Here is a 17,680-nt window from a genome sequence, read left to right as displayed (position 1 = left end):
GCCTTAAAAGGAATACGGAATTACGGAATGTAATAAAATGTACAAAATGTATCAAAATGTATGGAATGTATGGAATGTACGGAATGTACGGACCCACAATAAATTCATTTAAAAACAATTTCTTTCAAAAAATTTCTGACCGATTTTTTTTTTATAATAATTGTTTGAATATGCGGTGAGACCAGATAATGAATTAAATATAAAATGACAATCGATCCATTTTTTATTATTATTATTTTGGATTTTTTGATCTATTTTTTTTTTTCTTTTCTTTCACTTTTTCTTTTTTATTCAACGCAGAAAAAATCCAACAGAAATTGTCAACAGAAATTAATTGTATTTTCCTTATATATATCATTGGTGTATCATAAAATAAGCCAATGTTATAATTGTGATGATGATGAACGATGATGTATGTGATTGATGGTTTGTGTCCTACTTTTACTTACTAATTATCCTATAATTATCATAATTATCATTAATTCATAGTACCCAGCCACAGCCCTGAATTGGATTACAAATAACCAAAAATGAACTATTTATCTATTTATTGATTTTTTCTTTAAAAAACGATTTATATAACTCAGGCGAAAAAAAAAAAAAGTTCGCAAAACACAAAGATCGCATGATACATGTCCCTCTTTTGAATTTGGATAATTTGAGAGAATAAAAAAGGTCCGCAAAACAAAAAAAAATTAGTGACATGCGATATGATATAATGAATGTTTTTTGTAATAAATAATAAATAAATAAATATTATTATATACGGTACATATATATAATGACTTTTTTTTTTTTTTTTTCCTTCTTCTTTGATAAGTTACTTGAAATTGAAAAAATCATATTTCTATTTTGTGTAATCAGGATAAATATTTGCCCGAATGAAAAGGTCATCTGATTTGATTTCAAATTCGGCATAAAAAAAGCTTCCAATAAAAAAATGTTCAATTAAAAATTTTATATAAACAAAAAAAAAAATTTTTTTTTTTTCTTTTTCTTTTTTCTTATTTTCTTTGATCCATTTTTTTTTCGAATAGAAATTTCAAATATTTTTTTTTTATTTATTTTATTTTTTATTTTTATTTTTTTATTTTTTTTCTTTTACGAAACATAATTTTATAATAAATTCTGTCGTGTCAAAGTTTGTGGCATGCATACATTACAGTATACATTTTTATCATTTATAAATTTTATTACATATATAATTAATTATAATTCCCTTTCCTCATTGTTTATACCAAATAACAAACAAAAAAGCATGCCAAATACGCAAATTATGGAATGACGGACCACAACAAAAAAAAAATAAAAATAAAAATAAAAATAAAAATAAAATAAAAAAAATAAATGTAATAATAAAAAAAAACACGCTTAACTAAAAAAATATTACAAAAGGATTCACGCCCTGTCCTCGGAATTTGACTAGTGAAACAAAGAAAAATGTAACTGCAAATTTTATTTGTTATAATAAAACGAAAAGAGAAATTCCAATCCATTATTAAGAAATCTATTTAAAGGAAAAATAGAAAAAAAAAATAGGTATAAATCCGTTATATGATAGGTATTTTATATGACTCATCCATCATTCATCAACTTAATCATCCAATGAACAATTATTACTAATTAATCACCCGGCATTCTCCCGAATACATGAATTCATCTTCGAAAGGTTTAGTTTATTTAATAATTCATTCATGCAATTTTTTACTTATATTTCTTTCGATATTTACTTCTTCTTGTAAGCTATTTTCGTTTTGTTAAATATCACATAAACAAATATTTTCTTCCAAGTTATACACGTGCGTTCAACTTTTAACGGATCAGGCGACCCAAAATTTTATATTAATTATAATGACATAAATAAAGTTTTTGGCGCAACTTGTGATTAACCCGCAGATGAATTTTGATCAAAAGATCAAAATATTTTGATCTCTTTTTTTTTAGCCCAAATTTTCTTTTTGATCTAAAACTTTTCGCTATTAAAAAAAAAAGGTGATTATTATTAAATATTCGGTGATTAAAAAGAAAAATCTATCATATTACTATTTTCGTTAATGTCAATTAACTTAAAAAGAAAAAAGCGCGCGAATATTTAACAAAACACGTACAAAACTTAGATTGGTTATTTAAATGTTATACAAACTATGTATGAATTATAATAATGAATATAATGACTAATTTTTTTTCATAATGTCTTTTTAATAATGTCTAGTTTTTAATAATGTCTACTTTTTTTTTAATAATGTCTAAATATATAATAATGTATAATAATGAACTATTTCTAGTTTTTCAATTATTTTAATTATTTTTTTTTTTTTTTAAAAAAAAAACAAAAATAAATAAAATAATTGAATGAATGAATGAATGAATGAATGGAGTAATAAATGAATGAAAAATTCTTGTGATCTATCCATTATAAATTTTACTAATAAAAGAAATAAAGTAAATTTTAGTATTTTCAGAAGTTACCTGTAACAAAGGAACCTGTAAAAAAAAATCAATGTCCCAAATTGTCAAAGGTTCTTCGAATCTATTCATTTGACTTTTTAAGTTGAAAAAAAAAGTTATTTCAATAATTAGTTAAGATCTTCTTACAATTCTGGATAATCCCCGATTCGCAGGATCTGCTTTTTCGTTTGGTTTCAGTTGGCAATTGATGACCGATTGGCTGCAAACTTTTGTAAATGGGTAAAATATAATCGCGATACATTTAAATTATTTTAAATTATTTTTTATTTGTTGGATTTTTTTTTTCTCTCTCTCTCTTTCATAATTTCCCTTACGTGTCTTCATTCTGTTGTCTTTTATTAATCGGATTGTTTTTCCGCTCTTTCTAGTGTTACAAATTTAGAAAAATCGACCAAATTTTTCTTAATCAAATCAAAGGTAACTCAATTGAATGCTGTACTTCAAATACGTGAGCAACACACATATCGCACGCATTTTCACATTCTTTCATACAATTTTTCACACAACAATCCCTACATTTTAGCGTACAAACAATAGGTTTATCCTCTACTATTCGAGTGGATCAGGATTATCAACGGGTAATCTTTGAAAATAAAAAGAAACTATACCACGTTTAACCACTTTTAATTACTTTACCCGCATTATCCATTTTAACCACTTTCATCATTATTATCCTCTATTTACTTCTCTACTGTTGCCCACTTTCGTTCTTTTGAAGAACAAATGAAACATTCCATTTATAACTCTATAAACAATAGAATCTTCTATTCTTTCTATACATTCATTAATTATTACTTATTTGGTTTCATTCAATTAATCCCTTTTACCGAATTATTATTTCCACGAATAATTCTTTAGTAATTCTTTTTCGATTGATGATGTAATCTTCAATGATGTTCAAATTTAGTAATATTAAAAGAACTCAATGAATTCCATTTTGGATATTATGTTTTCATAATAAGCTTAATTGAAATTTTTTAAAAAAATAAGAACCGAAAAGTTTTCTTTGAATGAAAGGTTAAAGGTGTATATATTTGTAACTAAATGATTATATATTGTTTTACATTTATTTAAAAAGAATATATTTATTTATTTATTAAATGTTTCATTATTCTTTATTTAAATTTTCGAGAATGTAGCACATAGTATCTTGGACAACATGGCCGAGTGGTTAAGGCGTCAGACTCGAAATCTGATGGGCTCTGCCCGCGCAGGTTCAAATCCTGCTGTTGTCGTAATAATAAGATGATTTTATATTTTTTTATTATACATCCCAATTTTTTACTTGTTAGATTTTTTTTTTATTAACCAGAAATATAAAAGTCAAATTTAATATCGTAAATAATAGTACTATTATAACTAGTGGAAAAGTAAAACTAAGTTTGATCCCACCTATTCTAAAAATAACACACCACCGATCATTTTATAGATCATATGAATAAGTGTCTTTAATCAAATCAATTTCTTATAATCATTCCAAAGATCGGATCAAATGTGTCAAATAATTTTATCATCATCTCCGTCATATTAATTATATTATTTCTTTCACATAGATGATCGAACGTTTCATCTGCAATAAAAAATTTTCGTATAAAGAAAATAAAGATTTCTTGAGTTGCTCAATAGTAGTTCTTCCATTAAAAATTTATTTTTAACGCTTTCTTTTAGGAACTTTTCATCAAAATTTTGTACTTTCCCAATGGATGATATTTCCCGTTCCTATTCAAATTGTAAAATTTTTCGAAACCATAGAATTGTAATAAATTATTGATTCGAAATGATTAATAATACTCTGACAATCCTTACTGAACTATTTGAAGGAAAAGTCACGACCAGAGTTCAATATTAGTTGTAAATTCAGAATAATTAGCTGTTACCACACGTCAATGTTGCATGTTTCTTTTCTTAAATCTATTAAAGACCCACAAATTATTACGACTTTGATATATTTAGTATTATTGATCGAGTAATATTCTCGATATTAAAATTTATCATTTTTTTTTTTACCCCGTTGATTTTATAATATGCATATGTATATATTCGAAATTTGTTGTGAAACGACAATATTGACCATAATAATTATATTTCAAATATTTCAATATGTTTCCTTATCGAATGATATTTGATATAGGATTACACGAAAAATTATTATTCCAACTTAATATCTAAGTTGATTGGTTTAATTTCGTATGTATTAGGATGTTGAATTAACTTCGAAACTATATAAAAATACCATTTTGGAATAATTCGCGATTTAATTATAATAAAGGATTGTTGATTAATTTCTCTCCAAGATAATTATTATTTGTTCAAGAAAAAAAGTACGTAATTGAAATATGAATCGATAAAATTGTTCAAATATATCACAAATCAAATATATCGCAAAATCAGTATTTTACAGAAATCTAACGATATGTTATTTTATTAACATGTTAATTTTTAATTAATATTTTCTCCAGTATATCATTTACGAATTCGAAGATGAGTAATTCTTCCTAATTCTCCTTTGATCGTTTAAAATTTAGTTATCTTGGGCTCGTTTTTGCACCTAATAATAATTTTCTACAATTAAAATTTCATCCAGAATCGTATTAGAAAATTTGTTTCTTAAAAGATTTAACATATTCTGATTTTGGAATAATCAACTTATTAACATATGCTTATCAGAAATCTTTTTGTTAATAGTTTTTTCACACTTTTTAATCGGAAAGAATTATTCGCGATCCGTATATAAAGTAGTGATCGTCATATATAAATCGGCCTTTTATCTCGCGTTTTATTTACGTACAAAAGTCAAACGTATGTGCAAAAGTAAATAACACGTTACGGCTTACGACACTTATTTCTGCAGGCCAGGTTATTTTTTTACATGTTGGTCATTTTGAACCATTTTTTCTTGCGCGACAAACTCTACACATACTTTACTTGTTTAAGAATGAAAACCCATACAGTTTTAAACAAATGTTAACTTTATAATTACCCTTGTAAAAGATACTGGTCTTCTAAATTCTCCTGAATTTTTGTGTTATCCTGAAGAAAATCGGTTAGGTACGTGCAGTTCATTAACAAAAATCATTCATTAATACTTGTTTATGAAAAAATAACAATTTGTGTTTTTTCCAATAAGTCTTGATATATATATATATATATTCAAAATTGAATGTAAATGTGTTGAGAATAGGGGGAACTATGATATGACTTCATTTTACAATGCATAAGAACAAGAGATAGATGATGATGAATGTGTATAATCGGTATAATTGGCAAAATTTTAAATATTTATGTAAATATTGATTTATAATAATTTTTCTTTTTGAAATCAATTATTAGATCAAGGAAGTTAAACCAATATCTTAAAGGGAATATGAGTCGTGATGGCATGATAGTACATAATTCATGTTTTCGCATTTGGTACTCACACATGTTCAGATTGTGATGCACTTTATTAATGTTGAAAAAAAAACACTCTAAGCAATTTGAAATTAACCTAAAGTATTTCTAAATTCTCGACTTAATGCGTACCTATTAGATTTAGATGAATATAATAATAGATTAATAGTTGATTATAAAATAAGCACAAGAGAAATAAAAAGTACTTTTTTTTAGCAAAAATCTGAAATCAACAATTGGATATTCAGGCATTTGATCACTGATTAACTAATACATGCCAAGATGCATGGGATGCATGGTTCACTACATTCAGTTATTGAATTATTTGAAATCAAATCAAATTGGATTGCTTTTCTTTTTTTTTTTCTGATAATAAACTATATTATTATAATGCAGACTTAATGCTAATTGGAACAAATGGTACTGCAATATAAAAATGGATATTGCAGTAAAAATGGATTTTTTAATTGGCTGAAAAAAAGCTAAAAATGAATTTAAATATATAGTATTAGTATAAATGAATTATAATTTTAAAATTAAAAAATCCAATCTAAAATTATTAAAATAATGTAAAATTTTACATATAATACATATAATAAAATAAAATTTTTAAAAATAAGTATAAAAACTTAGATTTAAATTTAATAACATCTATCAAAATTTTTTTTTTTTAGATATTAATTAATATTTTTCTTATCAGATTGGTTATTTATAAAATTAAAATAATTCAGATTTTATATAACAAAAATTTTAAAATGAAATATTTTAATTAATAATAATAAAAAAAAGTTAATATAATTTTAAATATTTAAAATTAAAATTGATTATTATTAGAGTTTTTTCAAACAGATAATTAAATTCAGATAACTTATTATTTGAATTATATTTAGATTTCAAATAGAATTTACAATTTAAAAAATGTATAATTCTATAAAATAATTCAAATTATTTAAAATTTTAGTATTGTAAAGTATAATCATTACAAAACATAATAATTTAATTTTTGATATATACCATATATTGCAGGCCATAGTACCCCCCTATGCATAGTACCCCTCTTGAAAAATTTCATAGAACCGTGCACTTAAAGAGAATTTATATAGTACATGCACTTATAGAGGGTGCACTTATAGAGGTGTCACTGTAATTAACAAGGAACACAATGTACCAGGACCCCGAATATCTATGATACAACTCACATTTGGATTTGCGTAGAGTTTATATGAGAACGTATTTTAAACCCATAAATTGAGTTTGCATAGATCGGTCAATTTTTGGGCAACTCACATATTACGTTTGCGTAGAGTTTATAAATATGTGAGATTTATCTTTTAAAAAATAAATAATTATTATATACCGGAATTTTATAATTTTTTTTAATTACGATTTCAATAAAAATCTATTGTATGTGACGGGTGATCAAATTAGATCGAATTATCATTTATCGATCTTTTTTTTTGAAAATTTATACCGAAATTTATTATTTGTTTTTATTTTATTTTATTTTTCTATTTTTTTTCAGTTTCTAAAACCGAAATTTATTTTTTTTATTTATTTTTTTTGGTTTTTTAAACCGAATGTTAATTTTTTTTTATATTTTTTTCAGTTTCTAAAACCGAAATATAATTTTTTTTTTATTTTTTTTCGGTTTTTTAAACCAGAATTTATTTTTATTTTATTTCTTTTTCGGTTTTTAAAACCGATTTTATTTTATTTTTTATTTCTTTTTTGGTTTTTTAAAACCGATTTATTTTTTTTACTTTTTTTTCAGTTTTTAAAACTGATTTTATTTTTTTTATTTTTTTTTCAGTTTTAAAAACATTTTTTTACTTTTTAAAAACCCATTTTTTTTAACTTTAGAGATTCCAGTCAGACTGTAACTTGAAAGTGAAACAGTAAGTGTTTATAAATGGTGAGTGGGTGAGTAGGTTATGATAAATATGTAAGAATGCTACTAACATTCTTTACTTTGTAGGTTTCGGACTGAAACTTGGAATTTTAAGATAGGTAAGTCAGTTTTAAAAGAGGAGAGAATTGATTTTAATTAATTTTTCTTGTATAAAAACGTTCACTAACATTCTTACTTTTGTAGGTTTTGGACTGGAACTTAATATTAAAGACAGGTGGGTAGTGTTTTTAAAAAAAAAAGTGTGCTAAATTTTTTTTTTTATATATAAGACCATTACTAATGTTTTTTTGGCTTTTCTTTTATAGGTTTCGGACTGAAACTTGGAATTCAAGACAGGTAAATGTTTTTAAAGGAAGAAGAAAGTGGACTTTAGATTTTTTTTTATATAGCTAACATTCTTTAACATCTTTTTTTATAGGTAAATGTTTGGAAGAAAGAAGCGGGATTTGGTTCTTATACAAGAATGTTTGCTATTTTACTAACATTTTTTATTATCTCTTTTCTTAAATTTTAGACTGGAGCTTGGAGTTGGAACTTAATATTATACTAGTAGAAACAGAATTTCGAATATAAATAAAAGAAAATTTTTATTGATAATAAAAACTATAAATTGTAATTTCTGCAAATAAATATGTTAAAAATAATACATTTTATTATTTAATTGCATACGATATAACAGTAATTAAAATTAAAATATAAAAAAATGTTAAATTGGCTATAAAAAAAAATTTTTTTTTTTAACTAAGATTTGAGTTTGCGTAGCATTACTATGAAAAAAAAGTTGCGTAGAGTTAATAGTAAACGCATGCTGATCATTTGTGAGTTATATTAGTATTGTTCGGGGTCCTAATGTACCTCTAATAATTGTTGCCAATTCATAATATGGTTTAAATTATAACATACCGATTAATTCATTTGTAATTGCTACTTTAATAAGTAAGTTAAAAGTATTGTTTGATATTATCATCTACCCGACCAAAAAACCTATTATATAATATTGGTAATCCAACAGTTGGTAAAGCATTAAATTTTTTCAAAATGTTCTTTGCACTTGACATAATCATTTATATTAGTAATCACCAAATCACATAAAGAGATAGACTGATCAACTTTATCATGTATTTGCTTATTAATGAATTCTATTCTTTGGGTACTCTGTACATCACATATAAATTGATTATATATCCAAGAGATGGCCCACAACTCTTTATTAATATAAAGAGTATCAGACATATAGTATATTTGACTGATTCAGGATATTGAGAAATTAATTGTACCCATCGTGATTCAAATAATTCTATATATAAAGAATTTTGGCAAGTATAAAATTTGTGACAAAATTCTTCAAAGCAAGCTCCTAATTTACCCTTAAGTTTTTTACGAAGATTTAAATCAATATGGAAAATACATAATAAATGGTCGGTATTGGAATATATTTCCTTGATTGCACTAATTAAAGATGGATCTGAATCGGTAAATATAATCCTAGGATTAATATCTGTTTCTTCAAATAATGTCATTAAAATCCATCGAAAGGTATCTAATGTTTCATTTTCTATAATTGCAGAAGCTACGATTCTTGACTTGAAATGGTTATCAATGACAACAACAACACAAAGCATCATCTGAAACTGATTTGTGTTTGATGTGGTGTCCAAGAATACAATATCATGAAAACTTTCATATAAAGCCTGTTGTTGTGATAACATCCACAACAAATGATAACTTTCTGGATAAAAGTTCCAATTGTGATTTAACAATCCATAATGGATCAGAATACTCTTTTTCAATAACATTTGTAACATTTGAGATGCATCTGAATCACCTGGGTTATTTTGAAGCTGAAATTGATATACTGCATTATATAAATCTTTTTTAAAGATAGTATATCCAGGATAGTCATGTATAAGTAATGGGTAAATAGATACAGAATCCATTCGTCCTTGAATGACATATTTTTTTATGTCAGATAATATTTCTGGAGTTAATTTTTGAAATCTTGGAGCCATTTCTTGTATATTTGAAGTAAGAATATAGTTATGATTATCAACAAATGAATTAATTTTAACAACATTACTTGTCTTAGAACAAGCAACATTAAGTTTTCATGGACATTGTGTATGTTGTGAAGTTGCATTTCGTCTCTTAGTTAGATCGGAAGATACTTGTGGATTGTGATTGCCCGATCTTGAATATTCGTAAGAAATACGATGCATTATTTCTCCATCCTTTTAATTAATCTATACATGCCACCCAAATTATTTTGGGCTGCCGTAATTATAAGTAAAATCCCAAATTCAATTATGACATCCCAAATTATTTTGGCACTTTACATAGTAAATTATATATAAATTGAATGAATTACGACATCCCAAATTATAATTATGGCATCCCAAAATAATTTGGGCAGCATGTATAAATTAGTTCTAACCTTATAGTTGAATCCTTTTTTTTTTAGCAAAATCATCAATCCAGATATTGAATTCCGCCCAATTTTAAAGGTAAGCCCAATCTTTAACTCCAAATATTGTTCTGTTTCTTCTGAACTATCAGGTAATTCAATATCATCAAAAGAATGCTGAGCGGTAACATCATGATGCTGATAATGATCATTTCTAAATTCGTCACTAGAACTGAAGTTATATGAAGATCGAACAGAAGACTAATACACCATAATGGAATGTAAAGATTAGTTTAAAAAAATTAAACATGGTTAATTAAAGTAAGAGTAAGCATTGATATTGACATTTTATCATCATAGTTTTCTTGATCTTTATTAATTATTGTTGACTCCAGGTCTTTTGAATAATTTATTTGACTGTTAAGCTGATCGTCATCATTATTAAGAAAGTCGCACAAATCTTGAATAGAAAACTAACAAATAAGTTAAACAAAGGAGAAATGGTGGTACTAAAAAAGGAAAAAATATAAAATAAAACGAAATACTTGAGGGAAAAAAGTATCTATATAGTTTGTATTGTTATCATTATCAATATCAAATACTAATAGGTTTGATATGTCTTGCATCATTTTTTAGTTTAGAACGAAACTTTAGAAGAAGAAAAGTTTATTTTCAGGAGTAAAAAGTATAACAAATATATCAATTTGCGGCATGTCCGTATTGTGTGCCAGGTTAATGGTGCAGCCGTAGCGCCACAGCCACAATCACGTGATTTATTAATCAGAAAAATTGTATCGCACTGATAAACAAATCCCCCATATCGCGCTGGATTTCTTTGCTTTTTTTCTCACACACTCTACTTTCGTTCGAATGAGCAATGTTTTCTCATTCTTTTTTTTTAATTTTACAGAAGTACGATAACTACTTTTAAATACTCTTTAATTGAGTTTATTTTGCCAAACTAATCTAATTATTAAAAATATTTATTATAAATAAATAAGTTACACAACTCAAGTTGTGATTCGTTAAACAATAACTTCAATAATAGTAAAGGATGAACAATACAGGAAATACTTCACAAAATAACTTGCAGATTACTTTACTAAAAATGGCCAATTTTTTGAAATGATTTTGTAATAATTTTAAAATACTACAAAAATACATTTAATACATCAAAATGTTTTTATTATATTTTTGCTATTATTTTGTAATTGTATTGTATCTAGGTCTATAAAAATAACTCAAAATAATATCACAATAATTTTTTAATGTTTTTGTTATTATTTTATTATTATAATATAATTAACTTTGATATTATTTTAATATTTTAATCTCAAAAATACCTTAAATATATCTTGATATATTTTAAAAATTTTACAAAATAATTGCACAATTGTTTTGAAAGCCATTGTATCTAGGTCTATAAAAATATTTCAAAAAATTGGCCATTTTTAGTAAAGTAGTTAATTTTACACGATTTTTATTTTATCGAAGTTTAGACTTTAGCGTATAATATACGTGAATGAAAATTATAAACAAAAAATATCAGCGTATAGTAATACATATTTTCAATTTATAATGTATTATGCGGGTGTTTATTTAGCTGTTAGTTGGTTTTTATCATTTTATGTTATATGTAGCATGTAGTTTATTTAAATTTTTTTTCTTTTTTTTGTTTAATATAATATCGATTTATATTAAATAGCAATGATTTTCACTAATTACGCATTTGTTTATCATTTATCTTTATTAAAATTTAAAAATTTTCATATTCATTTTTAGGTCTTTTCTTGGAATTCTCTTTCTGAAGTTCTAAAATCAATCTTACCTCAAAATTATTCGTATTTAATTGAAAATTTCAATGAACTTCCATCATATCGAACCACAGAAAACTTTATTATTCCACAATTTGAGCTCGATGTCTTTGTAGATATTGATAATGAAGAAAAAGCACGCGAATGGTTTATGGCGTTTGAATCTAAATCAAAAATGACAATGCCGGAAACCAAACGTTATGAGTTCAAAGGAAAATATATACTTTTTCGCGAGATGAGGCATTGTATTCATAGTGATAAGGTTAAAAAAAACAAGGTAGTCGAGAAATAAAACGCCAACAATCATCTCAGTTACGAAATACAAATTGTACTTCGACCATACACCTTCGACTGGAACGTTGGCGTATTGAATTAAGTCATCCCCTGGAAGTCAACATTAAATTTATACATAACCATGTAATTATTTCGGCAGAGTCATTAAGTTTTCGACGTGTCAATGAAAAGGTTCGCGAAAGATTTCTGGAGTTATTTAAGGATGGTCACTCCCCAGCATCTGCTATGTACACACATGAAGATGAACTTTATCTTAGTGCAGCTGATGAACAGGAGCTTTTGTTGTTACTTGCTGATCGAGCAAGTAATCTGGATTATGACTATATTTTTAATCTGTTTCGGCAATATCGTCAGGATTCACTTGGTGATCGTAATGGTAGTGCGATGTTTAGACGTTTAGCAGAAGTTGTAAATGATTATAATAATTCTGGTAAAGGGCGAGTAATCTTACAAGAATATGATTCACGTAGTGGAAAAGCATTTATCTTATGTGTGGTTACTGGCTTAATGAGCAGAGTTCACGAAAAGATCTTACAATCCAGTGAAATTTGTTATATGGATGCTTCTGCATCTTTTGAACCTTTAAACACATCAATAACTTTACTTTACACAAGTTATGCAGTCGGAGCCCTCCCTCTTGGATTGTTTATTACTTCTGATGAGCTTGAAATAACGTTAGAGAAAGCATTAAACCTATTAAAGTCAATTCTTCCACAACATGCTTTCTATGGACGTGGAGCACAACTCGGCCCAAAGATTTTCCTCACAGATGATTCAAGCGCGGAGCGGAATGCATTAGAATTATGTTGGCCAGAAAGTAATGATTCCATTTTGATTTATTGTTAATATATACCGATAATGATTTTAAATTAATTATTTAATACCAATGAATGATTTTAAATCAATTATTTAATTTAATGTTTTTTTGAACAATAGAATAATGATTTTTTTTATTAGTTTTATTAATTATTTAATTTAATATTTTTTTTTTATAATTTTATTTAATCAAATATTTTTTTTATTAATTATTTATTCAAATGTTATTTATTTAATAAATTAAACGATTGAAATTAATGATTTTTTTTATAAATTAATTTTTTATTGTAATTTGAAAGGTATTCGCCTTCTCTGCACTTTTCATGTCTTGCAAGCGTTTTGGAGGTGGTTGCACAATTCGAAGCATTATATCAATAAAGCAGATCGTGAACCTATCATGCAAAAGATGAAGGAAATTCTTTATGCACCTTCAGATTTGGAAATGCATAAGTATTACTGTGAATTCAAGCAAAGATTTTATGGTCAATATCCTCAATTACACAAACACTTTGAACTCATGTGGGAGCGTCGTAGTATATGGGCTCTATCATTTCGTTCTGAATTTCATATTCGAGGAAACAACACGAATAATTATATTGAAAGAAGTTTCGGAATAATAAAAGATATAGTATTTGCAAGAACACAAGCGTATAATTGTGTACAAGTTTTTCAATTCATTACTCAAAACATGGAGAGGTTCTATTCACTTCGGTTGTTAAATTTTGCACATAGACGTCCAGGATACTTGCGAATAGCAAAACGCTTTCTATGTTCAGGATGGGATACTGTGAACATGGATTCTATCAAAAAGCATAGCATAGAAAATGAATTCTTTGTGAAAAGTGTGAATAACTCCGGTCATTTCTATACCGTAAATAGTGAGATTGGAACCTGTACTTGTCGAATTGGGATGACCGGTGCACCTTGTAAGCATCAAGGTGCAATTTCGGTAAAATTTCATATATCAATGTTTAACTTTATACCATCTTTGACTTCTAATGACCGTATGATTTATGCTTACATTGCAATCGGTAAGAAAAAAATTAAAAAGTAAATTTTGTGATTCCACATTAATTTTAATTTTTTTCCTTTAGGTTATACTGCAGAGGACAGTTCCTTTTACGTATCATTACATGCAGAATTTATTTCACAAGACCGAGAAGGTTTACAAATGGAAACAACAATGCCAAATAGCAATTTAACTATCGAGTATAGGTAAATTCTTCCTTAATAATTTGGTATAAAATTACAAATTCTTATTTAAACACTTTATTTTGTAGTGAATCAAATAAAAATGTCAAGGATGATATTACCATATTTATCAATTTTTTGGAAGAAATCAAGGAAGACTATTCAAATGGATGCGCACAATTACATACTGCACTAAACAAATTTGCAGAACATTATAAAACAGCAAAATTGAAATCTATCCCGCGGTTAGTGTCCTTTCTTTATGATATTAATCGCGAGTTGGACCCAGCAGTTAATATCAGAAGTGGATCTATGATTCGCGTGCAAGTTGAATCTGTAAAATGACGAAAAACAGAAGGATCTGGACGTAAGCGAAAACTATTTTCCATTACTAATAATAAGGAAAATCTGGAAAACTCGGACCCTCAGATCATTCCAGGTCGAAAAACAAAGAAAATTGGCAAAAAGGAACATAATCTGAGCAAGAATGTATTAAAAAACCAGCTTAATTGAAACAAGGTATTATTACAATAGAATTCAACGTTTTATACGTTTTATAATACATTTTTTTTAAGCATATTTAACTTATATTTTATAATAATAATTACACATTTATATGCGATAGCATTTATTTTTATCAATTATAAGGGTTTATACATCTTATAATTAAAATATTTTTTTAACAAATAAATTTAATTTTTCACATTTTTAATGTTATTAATTATTATATTTTATTATTAAAAACTCGAAATTAAAATTTATAAAAAAAAGCAAAGAAATCCAGCGCGATATGGGGGATTTGTTTATCGGTGCGACACAATTTTTCTGATTAATAAATCACGTGATTGTGGCGTTGCGGTCGTGCCATTAACCTGGCACACAATACGAACGTGCTAATTTGCGTAGCAATGATCTCATAATGATGTAAATAAATTAAGAAATTGCTATTCGTACTAGTGTGTTTCGCACACTAGTGTATAATAAGAAATTATCTTTTTAATTATTTATAATATACAATAATACAGTATTATTGCTGTTTTCTAATTACTGTGATCTAGCATTTTTTAATAAAAAAAAAAAATTTTTTGAGAAAACATGTGAAAATAAAAATTTTATTGCATTTTTAAATAAAGGAGATATGATTATAAGTTAAAAATTATAATTTTAAGAAAAAATTTTCAATCTTTAAATAAGTTTGCTTATAAATAACTTTTTTAAAAACGATTTGTTACACAAAATTTAAAAAGTTACTTATAAGTAAACTTATTTAAAAATTGAAAATTTTTTCTTAAAATTATAATTTTTAGCTTATAATCATACCTTCTTTATTTGAAAATGCAATAAAATTTTTATTTTCACATGTTTTTCTCAAAATTTTTTTTTTTATTAAATAATGCTAGATCACAGTAATTAGAAAACAGCAATAAACTAAAAAAAAAAAACAATTAAAAAAAAGTGAGAAAAAAATTTTCTTACAATAGTTTTTATATATGCAAAAAAGTTTCAAAAAGACTTGTTTTCGTATTTCGAACGGAGAAGCCTTTTGTGTGACAAGCAAAAAAATGATGTAATATATATAATATATCACGTGTTAGTGTAAGTTATCATATTGTACCTAAGCAATTGTCAATTTGTGACTGACTCACTCTAATGGATAACAATTATCCGAATGTAGGTTAAAACAAGTACACTGTGAAATTCGATAAACCGGATCACGTGATCGTTAACCAATAAATATAATAGATTTTCAATATATCAAAATTTTTTCGTTATACCGGATATCCCGATAAACCGGATATTTTTAGTGGAACCGATAGATCCGGTTTATCGATTTTCACTGTGTAATTTCCACTTTTTTGTACTCATTTATATTTTTTCTAGTCCTCGCTAGTCCATACGAAGACAACGAAGCTTGGTCCTGGCTAGATAATCTTAAAGGAAAATGGGCGAGAAATTTGATAAGGGAATTTATAGAACCTTTCAGGCATTTTATTCTTTACACTATTTCGAAATTATAGGAATAGCCAACGAAAAATTTTTTATATAGGAATCATTAAATTTATATTCCGTTTGGCGTCGTGGGGAAACTAGTAGAACCACCCTTCTGTCGGCCAATTCCAATAGTAACAGTATGGGATGCAGTAGCCCTACTTTGGACGATCCACATAATGAGAATGGATTCTATCAAGGGAATGGAGTTTCAAGACAAGAAAAAATATCTTTCCGGAATGTTAATTATCTTGACAAAAAAAATTACGATGATGGAAACGAATGCGTTGGGTCGCCCAACGGCAGTAAATGTAACGGTGTCAATGGAAAACGGGAAGATCAAATTTATGTATGGGGCATCGATTCGGAGCGGAATAAAAACAGAATCGATAACAAAAGCGATGTTGTACGTGAACAATGGCAAAATAGCAAAATTGAGGGCGAGAGACTTTCCGATAGTAGAATGGTGTTCGAACTTTGCCCAAATCAAATGTTGCAACTACCGTTGGGGCAACTGCGCCGAATTGGTACCTTGGCTGGCAATGTATGGACGAAAGAAGAGCCGAAAACACCGTGTCGTCTTGTGGTCCCAAACTTTCAATATGAACAAGCAAGAGTTCCAGAACCCATGTTCCATGTGCCGACAAGTGAAAAGAAAGATGAATCTCGAGAAGATTGCAACAATCCAAAAGCTACTCCAAATAATCCGCTTATGATAGTCGAAATGATTGCAAATAAAAAAGATCGTAAACGTGTCGCAAAATATCTTAACTGTGATCTCGAAGGAGGAGATCCTTCTACTTGTATATGTTATATGGAATATATTAAGCAGTATGGTTTTGATCATATTATTATCATCGGGGAACGTTACGCTGGACTTCTTTTTCTGGATTGTTACGGTCGTGTATTCGAATGGGACAACTCAACGTGCGGTGTTTTGTGGCCACTTGGAGATTATTTGAATGAAGCACCAAAGGTATCTCTGACTCACCGCGTAATGTGGGATTATGAGTCCGATGGGACTGTTGTTGAATTTGAAGTCGCTGAAGTTGGTATGTCAAGATTTTATTCATTCTTTTTTGTCATAATTTATATAATTAGTTTCTTCTCTCCTAGATTCACTGGATAAACCAACCTTTGACATACCCGCCACTGTTGCAAAGAAGAAAAAGAATTCGAAAAAAAAGCACTCAAAAAAGAAACAGCATTGATCTGGTTTCTATGTTGTGTTTAATGATTTCTCAATTTCGATTTATGTTTTTATGTCTGCTATTAATATTATTCGCGTAAACAAATGATTAGTAATTATGAAATATTCAAGACAAATTATTGTATTTTGTTTAATCTGCAAGTTTAAATAATAAAGATTTTCATTTTTTGTGCTGTGGATTTTTTCTCGTAATTTGT

General features: G+C 26.7%; 2 protein-coding genes across 2 annotated transcripts; both read left to right on the top strand.

Moving 5' to 3' along the window:
• Positions 1 to 11,747: 11,747 nt before the first annotated feature.
• On the top strand, positions 11,748 to 14,629 carry OCT59_021845 (uncharacterized protein; the record flags this gene model as incomplete). Its single annotated transcript, XM_066146784.1, has 6 exons — positions 11,748 to 11,774; positions 11,952 to 12,180; positions 12,261 to 13,094; positions 13,393 to 14,124; positions 14,188 to 14,308; positions 14,374 to 14,629. The coding sequence occupies 6 exons, from the start codon at positions 11,748 to 11,750 to the stop codon at positions 14,627 to 14,629; spliced, it is 2,199 nt and encodes a 732-aa protein (XP_066005889.1).
• A 1,534-nt stretch (positions 14,630 to 16,163) lies between these two features.
• On the top strand, positions 16,164 to 17,661 carry OCT59_021844 (uncharacterized protein). Its single transcript, XM_066146783.1, has 2 exons — positions 16,164 to 17,325; positions 17,390 to 17,661. Exons 1-2 carry the CDS (start codon positions 16,416 to 16,418, stop codon positions 17,482 to 17,484), a joined length of 1,005 nt encoding a protein of 334 aa, XP_066005888.1. The 5' UTR covers positions 16,164 to 16,415; the 3' UTR covers positions 17,485 to 17,661.
• The last annotated feature ends 19 nt before the right edge of the window (positions 17,662 to 17,680 follow it).

The sequence above is a fragment of the Rhizophagus irregularis genome, chromosome 30 (assembly GCF_026210795.1).
Source record: "Rhizophagus irregularis chromosome 30, complete sequence".
In the NCBI taxonomy this organism is placed as follows: domain Eukaryota; kingdom Fungi; phylum Glomeromycota; class Glomeromycetes; order Glomerales; family Glomeraceae; genus Rhizophagus; species Rhizophagus irregularis.
Note: the sequence above shows the minus strand (reverse complement) of the source record. Positions and strands in the feature narration are given on the sequence as shown.